Source organism: Phymastichus coffea, unplaced genomic scaffold, assembly GCF_024137745.1.
Source record: "Phymastichus coffea isolate CEN01 unplaced genomic scaffold, Cenicafe_Pcof_1.1 PCOF00028, whole genome shotgun sequence".
Lineage (NCBI taxonomy): Eukaryota > Metazoa > Arthropoda > Insecta > Hymenoptera > Eulophidae > Phymastichus > Phymastichus coffea.
This window is the reverse complement of record NW_026706839.1, coordinates 827,515-848,228: the sequence shown is the minus strand read 5'-3', so window position 1 is coordinate 848,228 and position 20,714 is coordinate 827,515. Positions and strand designations below refer to the sequence as shown.

The 20,714-nt window shown below is 51.4% G+C and overlaps 4 protein-coding genes across 4 annotated transcripts; 3 read left to right on the top strand and 1 right to left on the bottom strand.

The window, feature by feature from the left end:
* Nucleotides 1–66: 66 nt before the first annotated feature.
* On the bottom strand, nt 67–1,248 carry LOC131662945 (malignant T-cell-amplified sequence 1 homolog). Its single transcript, XM_058932963.1, has 6 exons — nt 1,104–1,248; nt 872–1,024; nt 716–816; nt 502–635; nt 353–420; nt 67–275 (listed from the first exon to the last, which is right to left on the bottom strand). The coding sequence occupies exons 1-6, from the start codon at nt 1,112–1,114 to the stop codon at nt 194–196; spliced, it is 549 nt and encodes a 182-aa protein (XP_058788946.1). The 5' UTR covers nt 1,115–1,248; the 3' UTR covers nt 67–193.
* Nucleotides 1,249–1,660: 412 nt separating this feature from the next.
* LOC131662943 (ankyrin-3-like) lies at nt 1,661–6,518 on the top strand. The gene is made up of 2 exons (XM_058932961.1): nt 1,661–2,104; nt 2,341–6,518. The coding sequence occupies exon 2, from the start codon at nt 2,379–2,381 to the stop codon at nt 5,211–5,213; it is 2,835 nt and encodes a 944-aa protein (XP_058788944.1). The 5' UTR covers nt 1,661–2,104; nt 2,341–2,378; the 3' UTR covers nt 5,214–6,518.
* An 853-nt stretch (nt 6,519–7,371) lies between these two features.
* On the top strand, nt 7,372–10,423 carry LOC131662944 (ankyrin-3-like). The gene has a single exon (XM_058932962.1). It carries the CDS (start codon nt 7,522–7,524, stop codon nt 10,258–10,260), a length of 2,739 nt encoding a protein of 912 aa, XP_058788945.1. The 5' UTR covers nt 7,372–7,521; the 3' UTR covers nt 10,261–10,423.
* A 2,272-nt stretch (nt 10,424–12,695) lies between these two features.
* On the top strand, nt 12,696–20,355 carry LOC131662740 (E3 ubiquitin-protein ligase UBR2). Its single transcript, XM_058932620.1, has 4 exons — nt 12,696–12,935; nt 13,656–16,828; nt 16,907–17,683; nt 17,750–20,355. Exons 2-4 carry the CDS (start codon nt 13,687–13,689, stop codon nt 19,297–19,299), a joined length of 5,469 nt encoding a protein of 1,822 aa, XP_058788603.1. The 5' UTR covers nt 12,696–12,935; nt 13,656–13,686; the 3' UTR covers nt 19,300–20,355.
* The last annotated feature ends 359 nt before the right edge of the window (nt 20,356–20,714 follow it).

Sequence of the window (20,714 nt, the reverse complement as noted above, 5' to 3'; positions counted from 1 at the left end):
TGCATAAAAAAATGTTAGAGCTGTAGTTGTAAGCTTCTATAAAGAATCAACTAGGGTTGGGTTCTATTGACATTTAATATAAAATATTATGAGCGCAGGTTGTAATACAACTACGATTTCAAGATTTCAATAAATAAATGATAATGATTAAAAGTGGAAAATTTATTCATCTTTACATATAACTCCTTATATTTTACTTTACAGCTTTCATTTGCCACAGCCCATCATTTAAGTAATGACAATTTTCTATACCTATACCTTTGTTGACTTTGGCTCTAGAAACATAAGAAATACAGATTATAATCTTCTAATATCTTACATTTGCAATATTATTTGCAAGCTCAAATATTACATGTCATCAGTTGACAGAGTTGTTATTCCCACTGCCAGAGCATGTTGTTTACCTTCTGCCATTACAGCCTAATTGTTTTTTTCATTAAGGAAATATTTTTCAATAATCAGACATCTAATAATATAAAAGAAATATTGTGAAAAGGATACAACCACAGTTCCTTTTGGAGCAGGAGTCATGCGAGCTCCTTTTGACGTTAAACCAGGACACATGATATTTGCGCCACTGAGTACAAATTTAATAGCTCCTTTATCTACTTGCTGAAGAGGCATAAGGAAAGGATCTAAAAAAATTTGTCTTCCAAGATCAGAGTTTCAAGACTTAAATTTTAAAGAATAACAAAACTATTTTTAGATCTCTCACATTTGTGAAGAAGTTTCAATGTTGGCATCCAAGGGCCTTCTCGCTGGCGAAAGAATAACAACTCTCCTGCACTGTTTACCATTATTTCGATATGGTCATGGCTAAAAGAACAAAAAATAGTTATGGAAATTTTCAAGTGACAGAACATCAACTGACCATTTCACTAATCTAAAAGAATCTTTTTTAGGTATAATTTGGTCTATATATTTGTCCAAAAAAGGATATGAGTCTAGAAGTTTTGTACGAATTCCTTTCTGTACAGATGATTTTAACTGTTGTACACTGGAGACACTATCTTTTTCATCAAACCTGTAATTTGAAAAATGTGCAATAGTTTATGTAGAAATATTATTATTTATCAAAGCACTAAAACAATTTGCAATCATACTTTTTAAACATTGTAGTTTTAGTAATTAATTCCGAATTATTATTAAGAATATAATACTAAGACTAGATTAAAAAATATATAAAATTATTTAATAGTAAATGAATTGTAATTCAGAAACTCCGTTTCTATAAAACTCGGAGTTGACCCTAACCTTTTGAAATTGCTACTAAATCATAGACAGCTATCAGCGCCGGTTTGATGGAGGTGATGCGCTGAACTAAATTAATCATGAAAATTATTTCATACATGAAGAGGAAATGAAAATTTTAGGTCAAATGCTTTTTATTACTTTGAAAAGAAGTGATTGGAATAATAAGATAAATTACGAAACAACTGTGAGTAACCGCAAAACTTGCTATGTACATTTTTTAATCAATTCGCACTATTTACTTGAAAGATAAGCATTTTGTAGAGAAATTGATTTCATAAAGATTTCATAATTTGCTCAGTGAAAACAACATAAATTCATTGACGATTGAGCATCTTAGTTGTTATTGTTTATATTTTTTTGATCGATGGTCAGACGGACGTTTTATTTCTGTGTAGAATATACCTGTTGAGGTAGATTACTCTTGAACATTGCAGTTATTTCATTGGTCCGCGGACCGCGAACTTGAGATGGTTTACGGGGGATGCATATGGAGAACAGTTTTGAGCCACTCCAAGATTGCGCTGCAGCTGTGTGGGGAGCGTCTGAGCACTGAGCAGTCGTTTGGGGGTTAACCTTAACACATAGCGATACGAGACAGATTAACCAAATGCTTTATCTGTCGAAGGCTCAATCGCGCTCGTCAGTCAGTTATTGACATCGAAGTGGCTGCCTATTGCCGCGTCGGGAAATTGTGTTTTTCTATAGCCATGTCAAGGACTACAGCTGCGACGCCAAGAAATCACGTGTAGAACCAGCCGTGTACAGAGGGAACATGGAACTGTTTGAAAGGACGTTTAAATATCGGTTTATGGGCGGCTCTTCCCTGGCAAACTATAGTTGACGTTTGAAGGCAAGTTTAGCTTGATTTGTTTGCCATTATACCAGTTAATAAACCTATAAAATAAAATATTGGATTTTTATATTTTCACATGTCGAGTATTTTGATATCATTTGATAGAATATTTTTCAGATAAAACAATTCATAGGATTTAAATGACAAAATGCTAAAAACGATGAATTGTAACAAAATATAATAGATGGATCGAATTGAAATAATATATAAAATTAATAAAATTTCGATAGCAGGTTTTTCGCCCGGGAAAACGACCAATAAACCGGCAACGATGGCCCACTCCCCATCGGACACGGATAATCAGGAAGTGGGCAACGAGAATGAAGTTTTGCTCACGGCCATAATGAACAACGACAAGCGCTGCCTGATAGAGCTGCTGGTGCAGGGCTGCTCTCCGATGGGAGACGAGTCAAAGCCCGAGGCGACAAGGCCCCTGGATCTGGCGATCAACCTGCAGAACCTGGATATGGCGAGGATCCTGCTGCGCTACGGCGCCTACATGACCTCGAGCCGGACGAGGCCGACGCCAACGGCGCTGCATTGCGCCGTGCTCAGTCGGCAGAAGCCGATGATCCGCCAGCTGCTGGACAACAAGGCGGACTGGGCGAGCTGCGACGGCAACGGGGCGACGGCGCTACACATGGTCTTCGAGCTGGAGGAGATGCGACTGGAGGAAGCCGAGGAGGAGGCAGTGCGGCCGAGAAGCAAGGTGGCCAGGCGAGAGTTCAGCGTGGAGCAGGAGATCATCGAGATCGCGACGATGCTGTTGAACGCGGGTTGCAACGTGAACGCCGAGACGAGCGCGGGCGAGACGCCGCTGTTTCTGGCGCTGAAGCGCGGCATGATCGAGGTGGCGGGCTTCCTCATCGAGCGTGGCGCCAACGTGCACGTACGCGACAACCTGGGCAACTCACTGATCCACCTGCTGATCAGCGACGAGCTGGACGAAGCCGACATGGACGAGGGCGTCGAGGAGGACTCCTTCGCGCAGAAGAACAACGCGACCTTCGTCAATTGGCTGCTTAGCAAGGGCGTCAACGCCAACTACAAGAACGCGCGCGGCGAGATCCCGCTGCAGCTGGCCATCGAATACCGACTGCGAGACACGCTACTGGTGCTGCTCAAGCACGTTAACGTGCGCTACGTCAACGACGAGGGAGAGACTTGGCTTCACGTGTTCGTCAAGATGTATCAGGCGGTGGGCGGCGGCCGCAGTACATCCGACGACTTCCTGTCAATCAGAGAGATCGACGAGATCGTGCGCGACCTGGTGCGCCGCGGTGCGCCGCTCGATGCCGTCGACTGCTACGGCCAGACGCTTTTCCACGCGGCCATCCGCATGCGCAACGCGCAGATCCTGGGCATCATCGCCGCGGGCTTCGCCAACGTACTGGCGTGCAACTCCGAGGGCGAGACGGTGCTGCACGCGCTGGTCAGCCGTTGCATCGACGACGAGCGCCAGCAGGAGGACGCCTACGCCGAGGTGGCGCGCATGCTCGTGGCCAAGGGCGCGTTGCCCGGGCGCAAGGACAAGCGCGGCATGTCGGCCGTGCACCTGGCCGCGCAGTACAAGTACGCGGGCCTAGTACGCGCTATGGCGGAGGGCGGCGCCGGCGCGGACCTGCGCGCCTGCACGGACGAGGGCGCGAGTCTGCTGCACATCGCCGCGGGCCGGCTGGCCGGCATGGAGGACGAGATGGCCGACCGCGCGATCGTCGAGCTGGCCGTGACCGCCGGCTGCCCACTCGACCAGCCGGGGCCGCGCGGCGGCTGGGCGCCGCTGCACCTGGCCGCCTCCAGCGGTAACCTTGCGGTAGCGCGCCGCCTGCTGGAGCTGGGCGCGGCGGTAGACTGCCGCAGCGACGACCTGCTCACGCCGCTGCACATGGCGGCGATGCGCGCGGGCGCGGCCGCGCGCCACGTGCTCGAGCTGCTGGCCGCACGCGGCGCGGACGTGAACGCGCGCTGTCGCGATGGCTCGACGGCGCTGCAGCTGGCCTGCTCCGATTTGGCGGCGCCGCTCGAGATGGTGCGCGCGCTGCTGCGCCACGGCGCTGACGCGGCCTACTGCGGCGGCCGCGAGTCCGCCACCGCGCTTCACCTGGCCGCTCGCGGCCGCTGCCCCGAGACCTGCGAGCTGCTGGTGCGCGCCGGCGCCGACGTGGACGCGCCGAGCGCGCGCGACGGCTCGACGCCGCTGCACTGTCTGTGCGAAGCGCCGACCGGCGGCGATCTGGCCGTCGCCGCACGGCTGCTGGCGCTGGGCGCCGCGGCGGGCAGCCGTGGACGGCGCCGCGACCGCGCGAGCGCGCTGCACCTGGCGGTGCGGCGACGAGCGCCGCGCGAGCTGCTTGGGCTGCTGGCGCGCGCCGGCGCCGACGTGGACGCGCGCACGGCCGACGGCGACACGCCGCTGCACGAGGCGGCGCGCAGCACCGCCGGCCCCGAGGACCACGCGGTGGCCGGCCTGCTGGAGCTGGGTGCGCGCACGCGGCTATGCAACGCGCGCGGCCACACGCCGCTCGACTGCGCCGTGATGGCCGGCTGCAGCCTCGGCTTCTACCTGCTGCTCAAGTTCGCCGTGGACCTGGACCAGCCGCTGCCCGCGGAGGTGCACGCGCTCGTGCTGGCCAACCGCGAGATGTCCAGCTACCTGGTCAGCCACCTGGCCAAGTTGCAGTCAGCCGGCCTGCCCGTTGGGCCGCATTGGCTAACCGCGGTCGGCGTGTCGACCTCTGCGCAACTGCTCACGCAGGGCGTTGACAAGTACAGGCAGGAGGTCGAGGCGCTGCGGGCGCGGCCGGTTGGGGACGGGGTCTCGCTCTACGACCTGCTGCACATGCCGCGAGCCCGCCGACTGGTTTACCTAGACGACGACCGCTGCCTCGATCTCGCCGATATAGAGACCCAGTTTCCCCATTACTACGGCTTCATTTGGAGGCTCGCCTTCGAGGCTCGGGAGCGCAAGCTCATCTTTGATCAGGCTGTGCGCGCCCTGGAACAACTTAGTAGGATACGCTTACCCGATAGTTGTGTCCAGTTGATCTTTCACTTATTGACCAATGAGTGCTTGAAAAACATGATAGATGCGGCCAAGACTTGTTGAAGGTTATCTAGCCGAATGCCTCCCTTATATATTTTTATTTTTCTACTTGCTTCTTTTATTTATTACGTTAATAATACGACCCTAATTTCTTTGTTCGAATAGGTCGTGCACGAAACGTCTCGAAATTTGTATGTAAATTGTATTTTTATATTTAATACGTTCAATTTAAAAGGAATTATAAATATCTTTCAACATGCCGTGCAGAAAGCACGACTCAGCAAAAGACCTGCACTCATAGTGCTGCTCTTTCCACGCGTTGTTTCAAACATAACATAGCTGACATGTTCGGGAAAGAGATTATCGTCTCGTGTGCCTTTCCACCCTCTCATTACTCAGGCGTAAACCTCATACGAGAGAAGTATCTACTTTCCGACACTAGTTTGGTAATGTATTATATACGCATCCATACGATATTAGACAATAATCGTCGATTTTTCATTATTTTTATATAATGTAAAATAATATGTATGTACAAATAAATTCCTCGAACGAGTTTGTTCAATACATAAAATATGTAAACGTTGAACAAATATAAATTATTCTAAACAATAAATGCAGCTTAAGCTTTTTAATAACTTGTAAATAAAAAATTTTTCATCGCTCATTTCTATTAACGTTAAAAGAAGTGAATTGATTTGAAAGTAAAGTTTAGCCAAAGCTCTGAGTATTCCAACTTTGTTCGCTTTGAAATGAGGATTTAAGTCGTATGAACGCGAGATAAGTGAGCTGAAAATCAATGCAGAAAAATCATTTGGCATGCAGAAATTTTTCAAACGAAGTTGTGCTGTAAGCTAAGACGTGAAAGAATTCGACTTATAATCAAAATATAATAATTTTTCTACCTGACTTTAGAACAAGCAAATTCTTCCAGCACCAAAATGATTTTCATCTCTAATTTAGCTTAAAGCGGAATTCTTCTAGCTCTTAAACCATATATTTTTGTCACAAAAGGATATTTTCCCGCTACAAGAGAATTTGTTATTGCAAGTTTCTTTCTATGATTTAAGATTACTGCCCTCTTGTAAAAACAATATTATTTTTATCCGTGACAATAAACATTTAGAATAAAGCTCTAATCCAATGATCAACAACACCTAGAGAAATTAGGTGTCCGCATTTGTGCACAAATATTTAGCACAAACTAAAATGTAAAAACTTGTGAGTAAAATTCAATAAAAATTGAATAAAACAGTAGGCTAACTCCTTCAATGGTAAAAGTATTGGAAACTCATTGGTAAAGATCAGTTACCTATATACTATTTTTTTTTTAACGAATAAGCTTCGTTGGTTTAGTAGCTATTGAACTTGTATAAAGAAAGACGTTTCTATAAATAAGAACTCACAATATCGTTAATAGAAATGTCAGTTGCAATTGTTCGAAGGTGTCTCTTCCCTTGTATAGGAAATCTAATAGTTTCTCAAGTGTCTGTCGGTATTCCATTCCGGAAATTTATTAAAGCTGCAAAAATACAGGAAACAATCAGCTATAAGAAATTCTACTAGCAAATTTTTTGCAAACGAATTTTCAGAAATAAACGAAAGCGTATGTTATTTATTGATAACGTTAAATAGTTGGAAAATTACGGTTGAATATTTATCTGAATGCTCTTCCACACATTACCGATAGATATACAAAAGCAATAATTGATGTTTTTGAGCTCCGCAAGCATAACCCTTGCGTACGTATCACACCGTCAACAAAACAATGTAGAATTAGTAGATTACGAAGGGTGAAAAATTCTGGAAAAAATATGCGCGCCACGAGATACGGTTGGTTCAAGCTTTCTTTCATTGTTAAACTTGATATTGTCTCGAAAACAGTCGTATCGTAGATGATAAATCGCGCAGCTGTGTCATTGTCCGCACTCGAAGTTGATGGTCAACTCTGACGAAGCAGCCGTTCCAGCTGGACTGCACGCGTGCGACCGTGGCTCGAACGCGCGAGAGCTTCCGAGCTTGCAAGCGCACACATAACACTGGCGCATATAGATTTTCCAGACGGAGCGCCGGAAATGCGCATGACGCGAAAGGGCGTCTGCCGTCCAGCGGCGAGCATGCACACGTGCCCCGGCGGGGGCATGCGCGCCTGCCGAATGCTTCTCGCGGAGGGTCCAGTTGCCACTGGCTCGGCCGTGCAGCCGCAGAGGTTAGCGGCGCGCGGGCGGCAGCCCGCGTCGAGGAGGCCCGTCCGGCGAGCGACATGCCCGCCAGCCACTGCGTCGCCTGCACCGGGCGCTCTCCGCGTACCGCCGAGCGCCCGTGGTGAAGCGAACCCCGGCCGCTCTCCGCGGCAGGCAGCCGCGCGAGCATGACGGACGGCGCCGAGAGCGACAACTACGGCGAGTTCCTGGACGCGATCCGGCGCCAGGACGAGCAGGCCGTGGAGGAGCTGCTGCGGAGGGGCATCTGCCTGAAGAGGGACACGGGCGACGCGCGGGTGGTGTGCCCGCTGGAGCTGGCCGTCGGCCTGGAGAACCTGGCGCTCGTGCGCGTGCTGCTGCGGCACGGCGCCTGCGTGAGCGCGCGGGTGCGCGCGCGCAACCGCACCGCGCTGCACTACGCGGCGATCACGCGGCAGCGCGGCCTGTTGCTGGAGCTGCTGCGCCAGGGCGTCGACTGGCAGGCCGCGGACGACGCGGGCGCCGGCGCGCTGCACATGGCCTTTGAGCTGGGCGCGGTGGACTTCGAGCGGCGCGGCGGCCTGCTGCGGCGGCGCGCCGCGGGCGCGGCGCTGCTCGAGCGCAAGGTGCTCGGCGTGCTGGAGCCGCTGCTGGCGCTGGGCGCGGACGCGAACGCGCGCACGGCCGCCGGCGAGACGCCGCTGCGGCTGGCGCTGCGCCAGGGCATGCTCGCGGCGGCCGAGCTGCTGCTGGCGCGCGGCGCCGGCGCCGACGTGCGCGACCACGACGGCGACGCGCCGCTGCACCTGCTGATCGAGGACGCGGGGCGGGCGCGCGCGCCCGAGGTCGAGGCGCGCGTGGCCTGGCTGCTGGCGCGCGGCGCCAGCGCCAGCCTCGTGAACGCGCGCGGCCTCACGCCCGTGCAGCTGGCCGCGCGCCACCGGCTGCGCGGCGCGCTGCGCGCCCTGCTCGAGCGCGCCGAGGTGGGCTACGCCAACGGCCGCGGCGAGGGCTGGCTGCACATCCTGCTGAGCACGCGCGACGAGTGGGCGGCCGCCTGGCGCGCCAGTCTGCGCCCCGGCGAGCTGGACGAGCTGTGCGAGCGGCTGGTGGAGCGCGGCGTGCCCGTGGACCGGCCCGACTGCTACGGCAGCACGGCGCTGCACGTGGCGGCGCTGCAGCGCCGCGCGCGCCTCGTGCGCGCCGTCCTCGACCGCTTCGAGGCCGTGGCCGCCTGCGACGGGCTGGGCCGCAGCGCGCTGCACCTGGTGGTGGACCGCTGCCTGGACGAGCGCGGCCGCGGCCTCGCGGGCTACGACGAGGTGGTGCGCGCGCTGCTGGCCAAAGGCGCGGACCCCGGGCGGCCCAGCCGCGACGGCGCCACGCCCGTGGCGCTCGCCGCGCGCCGTCGCCAGCTGCGCATGCTCTGGATCTTCAAGGAGCACGCGGCGGACTTCGCGCAGACGAGCGCGGGCGGCGAGGGCCTGCTGCACGCCGTGGCCAAGAGCCGCGCGCGGCCGCGCGACGCGCTCGCCGACAAGATGGTCGTGGAGATGCTGATCAGCCAGGGCTGCGAGGTGGACGCGCCGAGTCGCAGCGGCCACAGCCCGCTGCACCTGGCCTGCCTCTACGGGAACGCGCGCGTGGCCGAGAGCCTGCTGCGCCACGGCGCGCGGCCGGACGCGCGCGAGGCGCTCATGGGCTGGGCGCCGCTGCACCTGGCCGCGGGCGCGCGCGTGCTGGAGGCGCTGGCGCGCGGCCCGCGCGGCCTCGACCTCGAGCTCGCCGACCGCCAGGGCCGCACGGCGCTGCACCTGGCGGCGGCGCGCGGCCGGCCCGAGCTGGCCGCGCGGCTGCTGGCGCTGGGCGCGAGCGCGCGCGCTCGCGACGCCGGCCGCGAGCGGCTCACGCCGCTGCACCTGGCGGCGCAACGCGGGGACGAGCGCCTGGCCGCGCTGCTGCTGGCCGCCGACCCGGCCGCCGCCGGGTTGGCCGCGGCGCGCAGCGGCGCCACCGCGCTGCACATGGCCGTGGAGGCGGGCTGCGCGGGCCTGGTGCGCCGGCTGGTGCGCCTCGGCGCCGACGTGGAGCAGCGCGACGCGCGCGAGCGCAGCAGCGCGCTCCACCTCGCGGTGCGCGCGGGCCGCGCGGGCCTCGTCGACCTGCTGGTGCTGGGCTGCGGCGCCGACATGGACGCGCGCCAGGCCTTCGGCGAGGCGCCGCTGCACGTGGCCGCCAAGTACTTTCGGCGCGACGGCGCGGCGGTGGCGGGACGGCTGCTGCGCGCGGGCGCGCGCGTCGACGCGACCAACGCGCAGGGCCGCACGCCCCTGCAGTACGCCATCGAGTACAAGTGCGCCGAGGGCGTGCGGCTGCTGCTGCAGTTCGGCGCCGACCTGGACCAGGCCCTGGCCGCGCCGGGCCTGCTCGACGGCGCCGACATGGCGCGTCGCGTGGTCGAGCACCTGGTGTGCTTGCAGGCGCTGGGTCTGGAGCAGTCGCTCGACCAGTGCCGTGTCTCGCTCGACAAGTGCGCGCGCCAGTTCGGCCGGCTGCGCGACGACTGCCGTCGGGAGGTGGACCTGCTCCGCGGCCAAGCGCTCCACGGCTCGCACGGACCCTCGCTCTACGACCTGCTGCACATGAGCCCTCGGCGGCGCTTCGCCTGCCTCGGCGGCGCCGCCGACTTCTCGCCGGCGCGGCTCGAGACCCAGTTCCCCAGCTACTACGGACTGCTTTGGCGCGTCTACCACGAGGCCCGCGAGCGCAGGTGCCTGCTGGCATCCGCCCTTGACGCTTGGTACCTCATTACCGGGGTCGATTTGCCTAGCATCTGCGTCGACCACGTGCTCGACTTCCTCGACGACCGCTCGCTCAAGAGCATGCTCGAGGCTGCCGAGGCCATCGAGCTCGAGGAGATATGTTAGCACTGCTCTCTTCGTACCTGCATTTTTTCTATTTCCATCTGCGTTTCTATTTCACTCTTTTCGAGTCAACTTTATATTTTATGATGTTCGGCCAAATCCGAAAAGACTGTCGCAGTTCTGTTAAACGTTTCAATGATTATCAGCAATGTATCACGTTGCAACCAATAAATATAGTTGATATACCAATTATAAATTGCGAGTGACGTTATTGCACCTTGGCTAATTTCATTTAACGGAAACATAACTTTTTTAAAGGTGAAATTTCAATCTTCTTGTACAATAGCAATGTTAGATCAGGTTTATATATTTTTGTAAACCGTCCATCAACTTTTAGCATATAAATGTCTTTATTATGCATCAACAATAACATTAATTAAATTGCCGATATAAAATATTGATTATCAGACGTTCAATTGGGAATGAACGTGTATGGCTTTTAATTATAAATTATTATTTGATTCTATTGATTGCGTTTTTCAAATTTCTCGCTCTTTTGGATGCGGACGCAATGTCTTTTGTTACCGCACGTAAATTCGTGACGCGCATTTCAAAATTGAAATTATTTTTTGTTTGATGAACACTACTGGCGCGATACGATGTTAGGTTGGAGATTCTGTTATGTAAGTTACGGGATTTATGCTTGACGCAGTATGGCGAAAAGAAAAAGCAATGTTCACACCGTGACAAACATAAACCTCGCAACCCGCGTGACAGAAACTCGAATCTAACCTTGTAACCTGTCAATGGTGCTTGACGAAAAATAAATTCGATTTAGAATTTTACGCGTTGCGAATTAATGTCCGAGCTATTCGAACCTCATATTGCCTTATCGGCGTCTCACAATCGTGCATAAGTCTTAAAAGCTATAGTAGTAGCACCTAGATTTACCTTTTTCTGAGATAATCGAAAAACTAATTATGCCATTAGATAGTTCATCAAAAAAGCAACGATTTTTTCCTCTATCTTTTGTTCATATATCCTCAAAAAACTCTTTAAAACAAATAAAGTAAGTCTTGGTTGCTAGCTCGAACAGCCGGATACGATGTGCGATAAAATCTAGAAAAATTTATTAAAAAAAATAATTTTCACACTAATCATTACTGGCTCACGAAGAATCGTCAAAGCATTTTCACGCAATATCCCACTATTTCCCAATATTCCCATAGGCTGAAACAATTTTTTATTTTTATTTACTTAAATAATTAATTTATCAATGATTTCATCTGGGTGTCGTTAGTTCGTCTCATGAATTAAAAATTAGTGTATAAATTATTTTTTTAATGAATTTTTCTAGATTTTACCGCACATCGTATATTTGGGTGCAGGAGCAACACTTAAGACTTAAATTTTTTTAAGAGATTTTCCGATGAAATAAAAAATGGTAGCGAAACAAATTGTTACTTTTCTTATAAACTATCTAACGGTATAATTAGTTTATCGATTATCTTAAAACAGCTAAATCTGGGCACTAGCTTTTAAGACCTATCACGCATGCGTTTTCAATTTTGGTAAACCCGCGTCAGTGTAGAACCCACCGCCATCTATAAAAACTAAACTAAACTATCAGTACCACAATCGAAGACTCACCGCCATTTAGTAAAGTAAAATAAAGAACAATTACCGGATCCTCCACTATCCTTTGCAAAATCCATTATCGTACGCAGACTTCAGCTTAACACGTTTTTCTAATTCTGATAAATACTTTCTGCGTAAACATACATTTTACCCACCGAGCTAATGCTGCATAATATGGCTTGTACACGCTCACGTATAAATTTGTGATACTAAGTAAAGCTACATAGATGTACACATATGCAAGCCAAGCTAGCCTTTAAAATACTATATATATATGTATATGTATATATATTTCGATAATGGCGTGATAGCGAGAAGATAAAATAATTTAGCTACTCCGGTTACATGATTGCGAAAAAGTAAGTTGGGGTATAGGTGCACGTATGAATGTACCTATGTACACGTAAACATATATGTGAGTCGTAGGTGCAATAGACGAGAGAAAGAAAGAGAAAACGAGGAAATAGGTATCCTACATACTAAGTAACGTATTGGTCTATTGTCAAATCCAACTGCGTGACGTCTTCTAGCAAAATCTCGCGCGAGTTCGAGACTATAGCTGCGCAGCTTGCGCATAAGAGTGACGACGGCGGTCGTGCTTTGCAAGTCCAGAAGGGGGCCCAGTTTCATTTTGCAGTGGACAAGACAAAGCACTGCTGCAGCGCTCTGCTCAGCTCTCGGTAGCGCTGTGTACGGAGGGGAGAATCAGAGAGAGAGAGAGAGAGAGAGAGAGAAAGAGTAGGAGAGCGAGCCATTTTGTGTGCATTGTTGTAGCTACTACGTCGACGAGCACACAGCTGTGAAGGACGTTTCCGTGTTTTCAAGCTCTCGCTACGGCAAATTGAGCTTGCTCTGTCTGCGCCTCACCCGCACCGCACACGCTGCTGCTTTGCCCGCTGCAGTCGGGAGCAGTGCAGCTCGAGGAATATGCAGCTCAGCTGAGACATACTGAAGCTCAGCAGCTGATTGGAACCTTTGTTTTGCTTTCTTCCTTTCTCCTTCGCATAGTCACTAGCATTCGGGCCTAGGACAGAGTTTCCGCAAGCACGCATCATCCGATTTTCCCTAAAGAGACTGTGGTGTCATCATTCTCCTGCACGGTGAGCATTACTTTTGGAACTCGCTATTAATAGTCAACATTGCTGTGCGTATACCAATAGCGACGACAGAGCCATTCTCATACGTTCTTTTCGTCTCTTATTTTTCACTCTCTCTCTCTCTCTCTCTCTCTCGCTCTCTCTTTCTCTCGCTCATTGCCTCACTCCCTGCTGCTACTCTCTTCTTATCTAGGCTTTACACAATTATAACACTTATCTTTTGCCACTAACGTGGAAAATTCTTTTCTGGCCCACGTACCAATTTTTATGGCACTCGTTACGTTTTCATTTTGGCAGTATTTTTTGTCTGGTGTTCTGTTACAGGCGCCCTTCTACTTATTGATCACTTTCTTCCAGCTCTCCTCACTTTCTTTCCAATCATTGTACTCATTTTTCTCTCATTCCTACACAATCAATTTGTATTTTCCTGTCCTTTGTCACTCTCAGCTTTTGTTTGTTATTTTATTCTCTGTAATATATTTGTCTTCCTGCTACAGTTTGCAGCTATAATTAAAGATTTCTTTGTGAGCATGCCCAAATGACTCAATAATCTCAAGTTAAGATCAAACAAGACTTTCAAAATTAGATATCAATGTTAGCAATTGTTTCCTTGTTTCTAAAATTGGTCAATGCACTATTTGAGTTTGGTAACCTACGATAAGTTTATTGTGCTTGGGAAACTGAATGCAAGGTTATAATGGAAATATGATTGTAATGTTGTAGTGAAGTTACAAGTCTGTATGAGCGGTGAAAGATGAACAACGAAAGCGAAGAGACAGAAGGGCATGGGATGAGCGATGTAGAATTGTCACTGAGCATCCCCATAATGCAGAGCAATGCAAGCCAATCATGCGTGGCCAGTTGGATGGACAAGATGAGCAAGGGAGTACTGTCCAATGCGCACTTCAAGGAGTACTGGCGAGAGTGGGTGCCCAAGATATACAAGCTGGAGCCAACGGACAACTGTCTAGAATGGCTGTTCGATGAGAAGGAAGCCCAGATGCTGCTATATGATCCACTGGAGGAATTCATTTGCAAGGGTAACCCACAGGAGGTACTGAAGCAGCTGAACCAGATGGACAGGCCACCATCGATCTGCGGGCGCGTGTTCAAGTCGGGCGAGCCGACCTACAGCTGCCGCGAGTGCGGCATGGACTCGACCTGCGTGCTGTGTGTAGACTGCTTCAAGCAATCGGCGCACAAGGGCCACAAGTACAAGATGGGCATCTCGATCGGCGGCGGTTGTTGCGACTGTGGCGACCCAGAGGCCTGGAAGAAGGAGCCGTTCTGTGCGGTACACCTGGCAGGCACTAAGCACCGCGACGCGCCCACGAGCGCGCTGCCCGAGGACATGGCGGAGCGCGCGGCCGTGGCCTTCCGCGCGGTGCTCAAGTACTGCTACGATCTGCTGTCGATCGAGCACAGCCCTGGGCTGCCAGCTGACCTCTGCGCAAAGAGTCGCTCGGACGAAGCGGAGCTGGGTGAGCTGGGCGGCGCCGCGGGCAACGACACCTATTGTACGGTACTTTTTAACGACGAGACCCACACTTTCGAACTGGTGATCATCACGCTGACGCGCGTGATCAAGTGCAGTCAGCGCGACGCCACCGAGTACGTGACCAACATCGACCGCGAGGGTCGCGCTGTGGTTAAGTGCAGCGGCTTTCAGCATTGCAACGAGCTAAAGGAAGAGATCGAGCGCTTCACTCAGCGCCACAGCTCCCGGCCACTCAAGGTCATGGTGGAGCACGCGCATGTGATCGCCCACCAGATATTCGCCATGCGACTGCTCGGCTGGTTGCAGCAGTTCATCAGCCACTGCGAGGGCTTCCGGCTGGTGTTCAGCGAGGTGGCACTCGCCTCGGCCAAGTCGCCCGATGTCTCCGTGGTGAAAGGCATCATGCTGCGCGACTGCCAGCTGTGGAAGGCCGCGCGTACCTGCTGGCACCGGCTCTTCATCTCGGGCATGCTCACCGAGTACGAGAGCAAGCGTCGCCTGGCCGTGGCCTTCTGCCAGAGCTACGGTTCAATACTCAAGGACTTCACTCGTGACGACCACGACCACTCGTACTCCATTGCCTCGCTGTCGGTACAGCTATTCACCGTGCCCACGCTAGCCCATTTGCTGATCGCCAAGCACGATGCGCTACTGGTCCTCTTCAACACCTTCCTCTCGGAAAGTACGCGCCGCTGCAACACCGCCGGCAAGCTCGAGTTCGAGCGCAACAGCCCCAACAATTCTTTCAAGCGCGCGCAGTACGTGCTCTACGATCTGCGCTACCTCCTGAGTGCCGTGCCGTCGCCGGACTGCTGGCAGGCTGATTTGCGCGCTGGCTTTCTGCAGGGCGTCTCGCTGCTGCTCAACCTCATGGCGAGCATGCAGTCGATGGATGCCGTTGTGCGCCAAGTCGGCCAGCACATGGAGTACGAACAGGAATGGGAGTCGGCCTTCAACCTATACATCAAACTATCGCCAGTGATTAGCCTGGCACTCGAGTGGTGCGGCGCTGACCGTGCGGTCCTCGTCAAGGCCTTCCGCCTGGTGCTCAAGAAGCTCGAGGAGCAGCCCGTCAAGGCAGCTACCACCTTCCGTGAGGTAGCCGATCACAGCGCCTCATGCGTGCAGTACGACGTTGCAGTCGAACCTGTGTCCATCCACTTGCCGCTGTCGCGTTTCCTTGCTGGCCTCTTCCTGCATCTGGAGCGCCATGAGCTGTCATTCAATAGCACCGAGTTCGCCAAAGTGGCCAGACCTAGCGTTGAGGAGATGATCGAGCCGGTGCTGCGTGCTCAAGCCATGATATCACAAGTGCACGCAGGCATGTGGCGCCGTAATGGCTACTCACTCGTGCACCAGCTTTACTTCTACCACAACGTCAAGTGCCGCAGCGAAATGCTCGACAAGGACATCGTACTACTACAGGCTGGCGCTGCTCTTCTCGAGAGCAACGAATTCCTCATCCACATCCTCAACAAGTTCAACCTGGTTAACTGGGCGCAGCCCGACTTTGAAGCCGAGGTTCTTAAGACTAGTGAGGAAGACAGCATCCGACAGACAATCAGTCTAGCCGAGGAGTTCTTAGGTCTGCTCATTACTATCATCGGCGAGCGCTACGTGCCGGGCATCGGTCGTGTCACGCCAGACGACTGCCTCAAGCGTGAGATCATTCAACAACTGTGCATTAAACCGCTGTCACACTCGGAGCTGAATAAAACCCTGCCCGACGATGTGCACCACGAAACCGGCATGGAGCGCGTCATCAATGAGGTGGCCGACTTCAAGAAGCCTCGAGTGGTTTCCGCCGGCAAGGGTGTCTATGAGCTTAAGCCCCAGTTCTATTCTCAGTACAACGTCTTCTTCTACCACTATACTAAGGAGGAGCTAAGTAAGTCCGAGGAAGCACAGCGCAAGCGCCGCAAGGCTGCCGGCGAGCTTGAGTGCTGCCCACCGCCTAAGCTTCCGCAACTCACCGAAAAGCTCAGTCTTGTCACCAATCTATTGCAATGCGACGTCATGATGTCCATCATGCAAACCGTCCTTCAGCGTACTCTAGATTTACGTGCCAGGAGCTTCTCCGAGCCGCAGGTCCACAAGATTCTTCACCTCATCGGTTACGCGCTTCAGGAGCAGGAGTCCGGTTACTATCCTTTCCTCGCCTTTACTGACAGGGCCACCAAGTTAGACATTTATAAGCTGCTCGAGCAGATGCAGAGCAGCCCGAGGATCGAGTCGCACAAGGATCTACTCATTTGGGTCCTCGACAAGTTCCGGCAGGTCGCTGGCTCATCCATAATTGATGTCGAGCAGTCACCAGCTGACTCGACTGCGGCGTCTGGAGCCATGCCGTCCGCTGGCGCTAACGATGCCACCGAAGACCCCGACAAAGCTGAGAAAGGTAACGACAATTGGACTTCATTGATGCTCTCAATCCTTATTTATTTCACAAAATTTCTCTTTCGCTTTGCTCTTACAGGCAGCCAAGAATGGCGCATGAAAATGGCAGCTAAGAAGCGCGCACAAGTGATGGCACATATGCAGGCGATGCAGAATCATTTCATACAAAAGAACCCGAAGCTTTTCGAGGAGACAGTCTTTGACCCCAGCACCAAAGATTCGGTGGAGCGAGGTTCGGCAATGGACTTAAGTGAGAGCTTGGACGATGCGACAATTGCTCTGGGCCGTCGGCAGACCAGTCGCTCGTGCTTCCAGAAGTCTTACACGTGCATCCTCTGCCAAGAGGATCATCCGGTCAAGGCTGACAAAAACGCGATGGTGTTCGCAGCCTTCGTGCAACAGTCTACAGTGCTGTGTCAACAACAGCAGCCGCAATATCGTAGCTTACCAGAAAAAACCCCACTGTTCCTGTCATCCTACTTAGGGGCGTCACCGCACGCGAGTACCTGTGGTCACGTAATGCACGCCGCCTGCTGGCAAAAGTACTTTGACAACGTGCTTGCCAAAGAGAATCGCAGACCCTACAGACTTCGACAGCCGGCCAGTTTTGACGTGGAGAAGCAGGAATACCTCTGTCCGTTGTGCGAGTGCCTCAGCAACACCGTCCTCCCGGTTTTACCGGCGCTAGGGCTTCTGCAATCCACTCCTGCCGAACAACCGGATTTGAGCTTTGACAAGTGGCTAGATATCATGAGTTCCGTAGCCGAATGCCGGGGATTGGGACCAATCAACCGAGAGATGATAGTTCACGGTCAAAACTGCCGTTACTGCAAGTACCTCTCTGAGCAGGCACTAGGTATGCATCGTTTATACTGACCTAAGTGCATTTAGAATTTTTATTAAATTTTACTTGATTACACAGACGATGCGAACTTAGAGGACGCCAATGCAGTCGCAGCGAAATTGACGATAGTCGGCTGCCCGATCGCAGCCATTAAATCGCATGGTGCCAAAGGCGAAGCCCTGCTTGATCTATATGCTAGCCCCGGACCAAATCTGTCGGAGAGCCTCGTGCAGATGATCCAGTTGTTCACACAGACGACGTACACCAAAGGCTTAGGCTGTGAGCCGCACGAGAGCGACTCGCAGGTGCCACTGCTGGCCTGGAAGTCGACCGCCTATACCATCCACGCAATAGAATTTTTACTAAGAGATACGGAGAAGGCGCTGCTGTGCTCTCTATCATCGAGGCAGAGGGATAGCCTGGAAGGCCTGGCCCGAGTGTCAGCGGTAATCAATGCCACGTGGCCAAGAAACGTGGCCGGCGCCAACTCGCAGACCGGCGCCGAGAGCATCGCCGAATATGCCCTCGATTGCCTCTGCTGCCTGCTGCGCAATACCGAGAGCGAGTACAGCATCTTCAGCTGGGATCCGTTCGGCATGCTTGTCACTTTACTCGTCTCTATGACCAATCTACTGAGCAGTCACATGGACAATCCGTATTCGGTGCTTACCGGCAACGTCGTTGAGTTGCACACCACCAGGCTGGTGTTCACGGCTTTGGTGGTCAAGATCCTGCTGACACTCAAACTCGCCGAGCAGGATGATGTGATGGAGATGGACTCGGAAGCAGCAGAGGACATAAGTGACGAGGGCGCTCGAGAGTCCAGTACGATCCTGAAGGTGCTGGAAGTTCTGGGCGTGTCACCAGGGAAGAGACATCCCAGCGAGATTTGGCGCCGGGTGAGACAGTGCTGCAGCACATTTCTGAGATGCTGCGTGCTTTACTTCCACTTCGTAACCGACGTGCCAGCGCCGATGGACCTGACCGAATTCGACGGCGATAGCTATGAAAATATGTGTCGCTACCTTGGTCTGCCCGAGAGCTTCGACGAACTGTTCGACTCGGACAGGGTGCTGCGGCTGTTGATCGATTGGTCGAAGCACCCACAGTGCCTGCATGAGCTCGACAAGCAAATACGCGAGCCGCTGAAGATCAACCGATTGGTCGAGCTGCCCGACGATTACAGCGAGCTCATGAACACTGTGTCGATGTTCACCTGCCCGAATAGTGATAAGGAGGACTCGCGCAACCCGACCATGTGCCTCGTCTGCGGTGAAATGCTCTGCTCGCAGAGCTACTGCTGCCAGACAGAGCTGAACAAGGCCATGGTCGGCGCCTGCACTAGCCATGCCAACAAGTGCGGCGCCGGCGTAGGCTTGTTCCTAAGGGTACGCGACTGTGAGATCGTCTTTCTGCGCAGTCCGAACCGTGGCTGCTATGGATGCCCACCCTATTTCGACGAGTATGGCGAGACCGATCAGGGATTGCACAGGGGCAATCCGCTCAAGCTCTGCAAAGACAAGTACAAACGGCTCAACCAACTCTGGCTCAGCCATGGCTTTTACGAGGCCATCGCTAGGGCTATCGAATCCTCGGCTACGGTAGCCGGACAGTGGCAGCACCTGTAATTACGATTTGGCCGATTTCTTAGCTGCGTGTTTGTGGCTGTGCGTGCGAGTGCGTGCGTGTGAGCGTGCTCCGACAGGGCCGACGGTCTTAATGGCCATCATGCCAACCGTACTGCTTTGTTGATCTTCTTTATTGTTAATTTTTCTTTTAGAGGGAAGTAGACTCTTATTTTCAACTTGCCTCAGATCGATTTTTTCGTTGCAACAAATTGTCGAACTTTTACAAATGAACCTTGGAGACTTGTGAGTGATCTGTTCAACGTGATAAATCTCAGAATTTCGTTTGTTTTAGTTTCTTTTTTTTTTCAAGTGTTGGAAATGCTTTCAGATAGAAAATTAACAATCAAAAGGTCAATGAAACGAACCGCTCGAGTTTTCGCAAAGACGTCAAAAAATTTACCATTTTTCAGCGTAGGATTTAGTATTACAATTGTTTATTGAAATTCTTTTTATTTTACGAAGGTGTCGCTCGTTTTCTCGTCTGAAAAAATGCTTGTACAGTAGAAGATACGAAGCGACTTGTATATTTAAATAATTGGATATTATATAATGTTATGACCGTTTTCACATTGTTTCAGAGTTTACCGGTCATTATTGCTATTATTATCATTATTATTTTTATCAATTTTTTCGTCACTATTATTGTAATTGCAATCTATATATAATTACATGATTATTTACATCACCATTGCCATTTTGTAAATTTTCAAGAGAAAACTGCATGATAATTACTTGACTGGCTTGTAATATTGTGATTCGTACTTGTCAACTTTAAAATATCACGTGTAAGGAGCTTTGCAAAACATTTGGTATGTTCTGTGAATCTGAGCATAATTAAAAATATAATATTTGTATCAGGATAATAATTGATAAAGGCGAAACAGGGGCTATTCTAAATGATAATAAATATTTTGTAAAGTTAACTTCGTATTGATGAACATCAAAGTGTTATTACATGCGCTAAACGACTTTCAAAATCAAATAACTGCATCATTTTTACTTACAATTTGTACATCATTATTCTGTTGAATAAAATGCAACGGCATTATACACCCATGTTCATTTCCTCTCCCACGTACCTCTTAATAAACGTTAAATGAGAATTTAGTTTGAATAGCACGACGACGCAAATAAGTGCTTTTACGTTCAATATTAATTTTATGATGAACTATAGTTTCTTAATTCGTTCAAATTGATAAAAATTAGCTTTCTAAGATAATAAAATCAACGTGCTCGGATAAAATTGCTTTTTTCGGTCCCACTTCCATTTTGGAAAATCCATTGCTCTATACGGTGATTGAATTAATCACCAATGTAATTCAAATACGCGCACGCGATGATTCACACACATTCGTATTCCGGAAAAGTTGGCATTATGCTCGCATTTGTCATTATCATATTCGTTGTCTTATCGA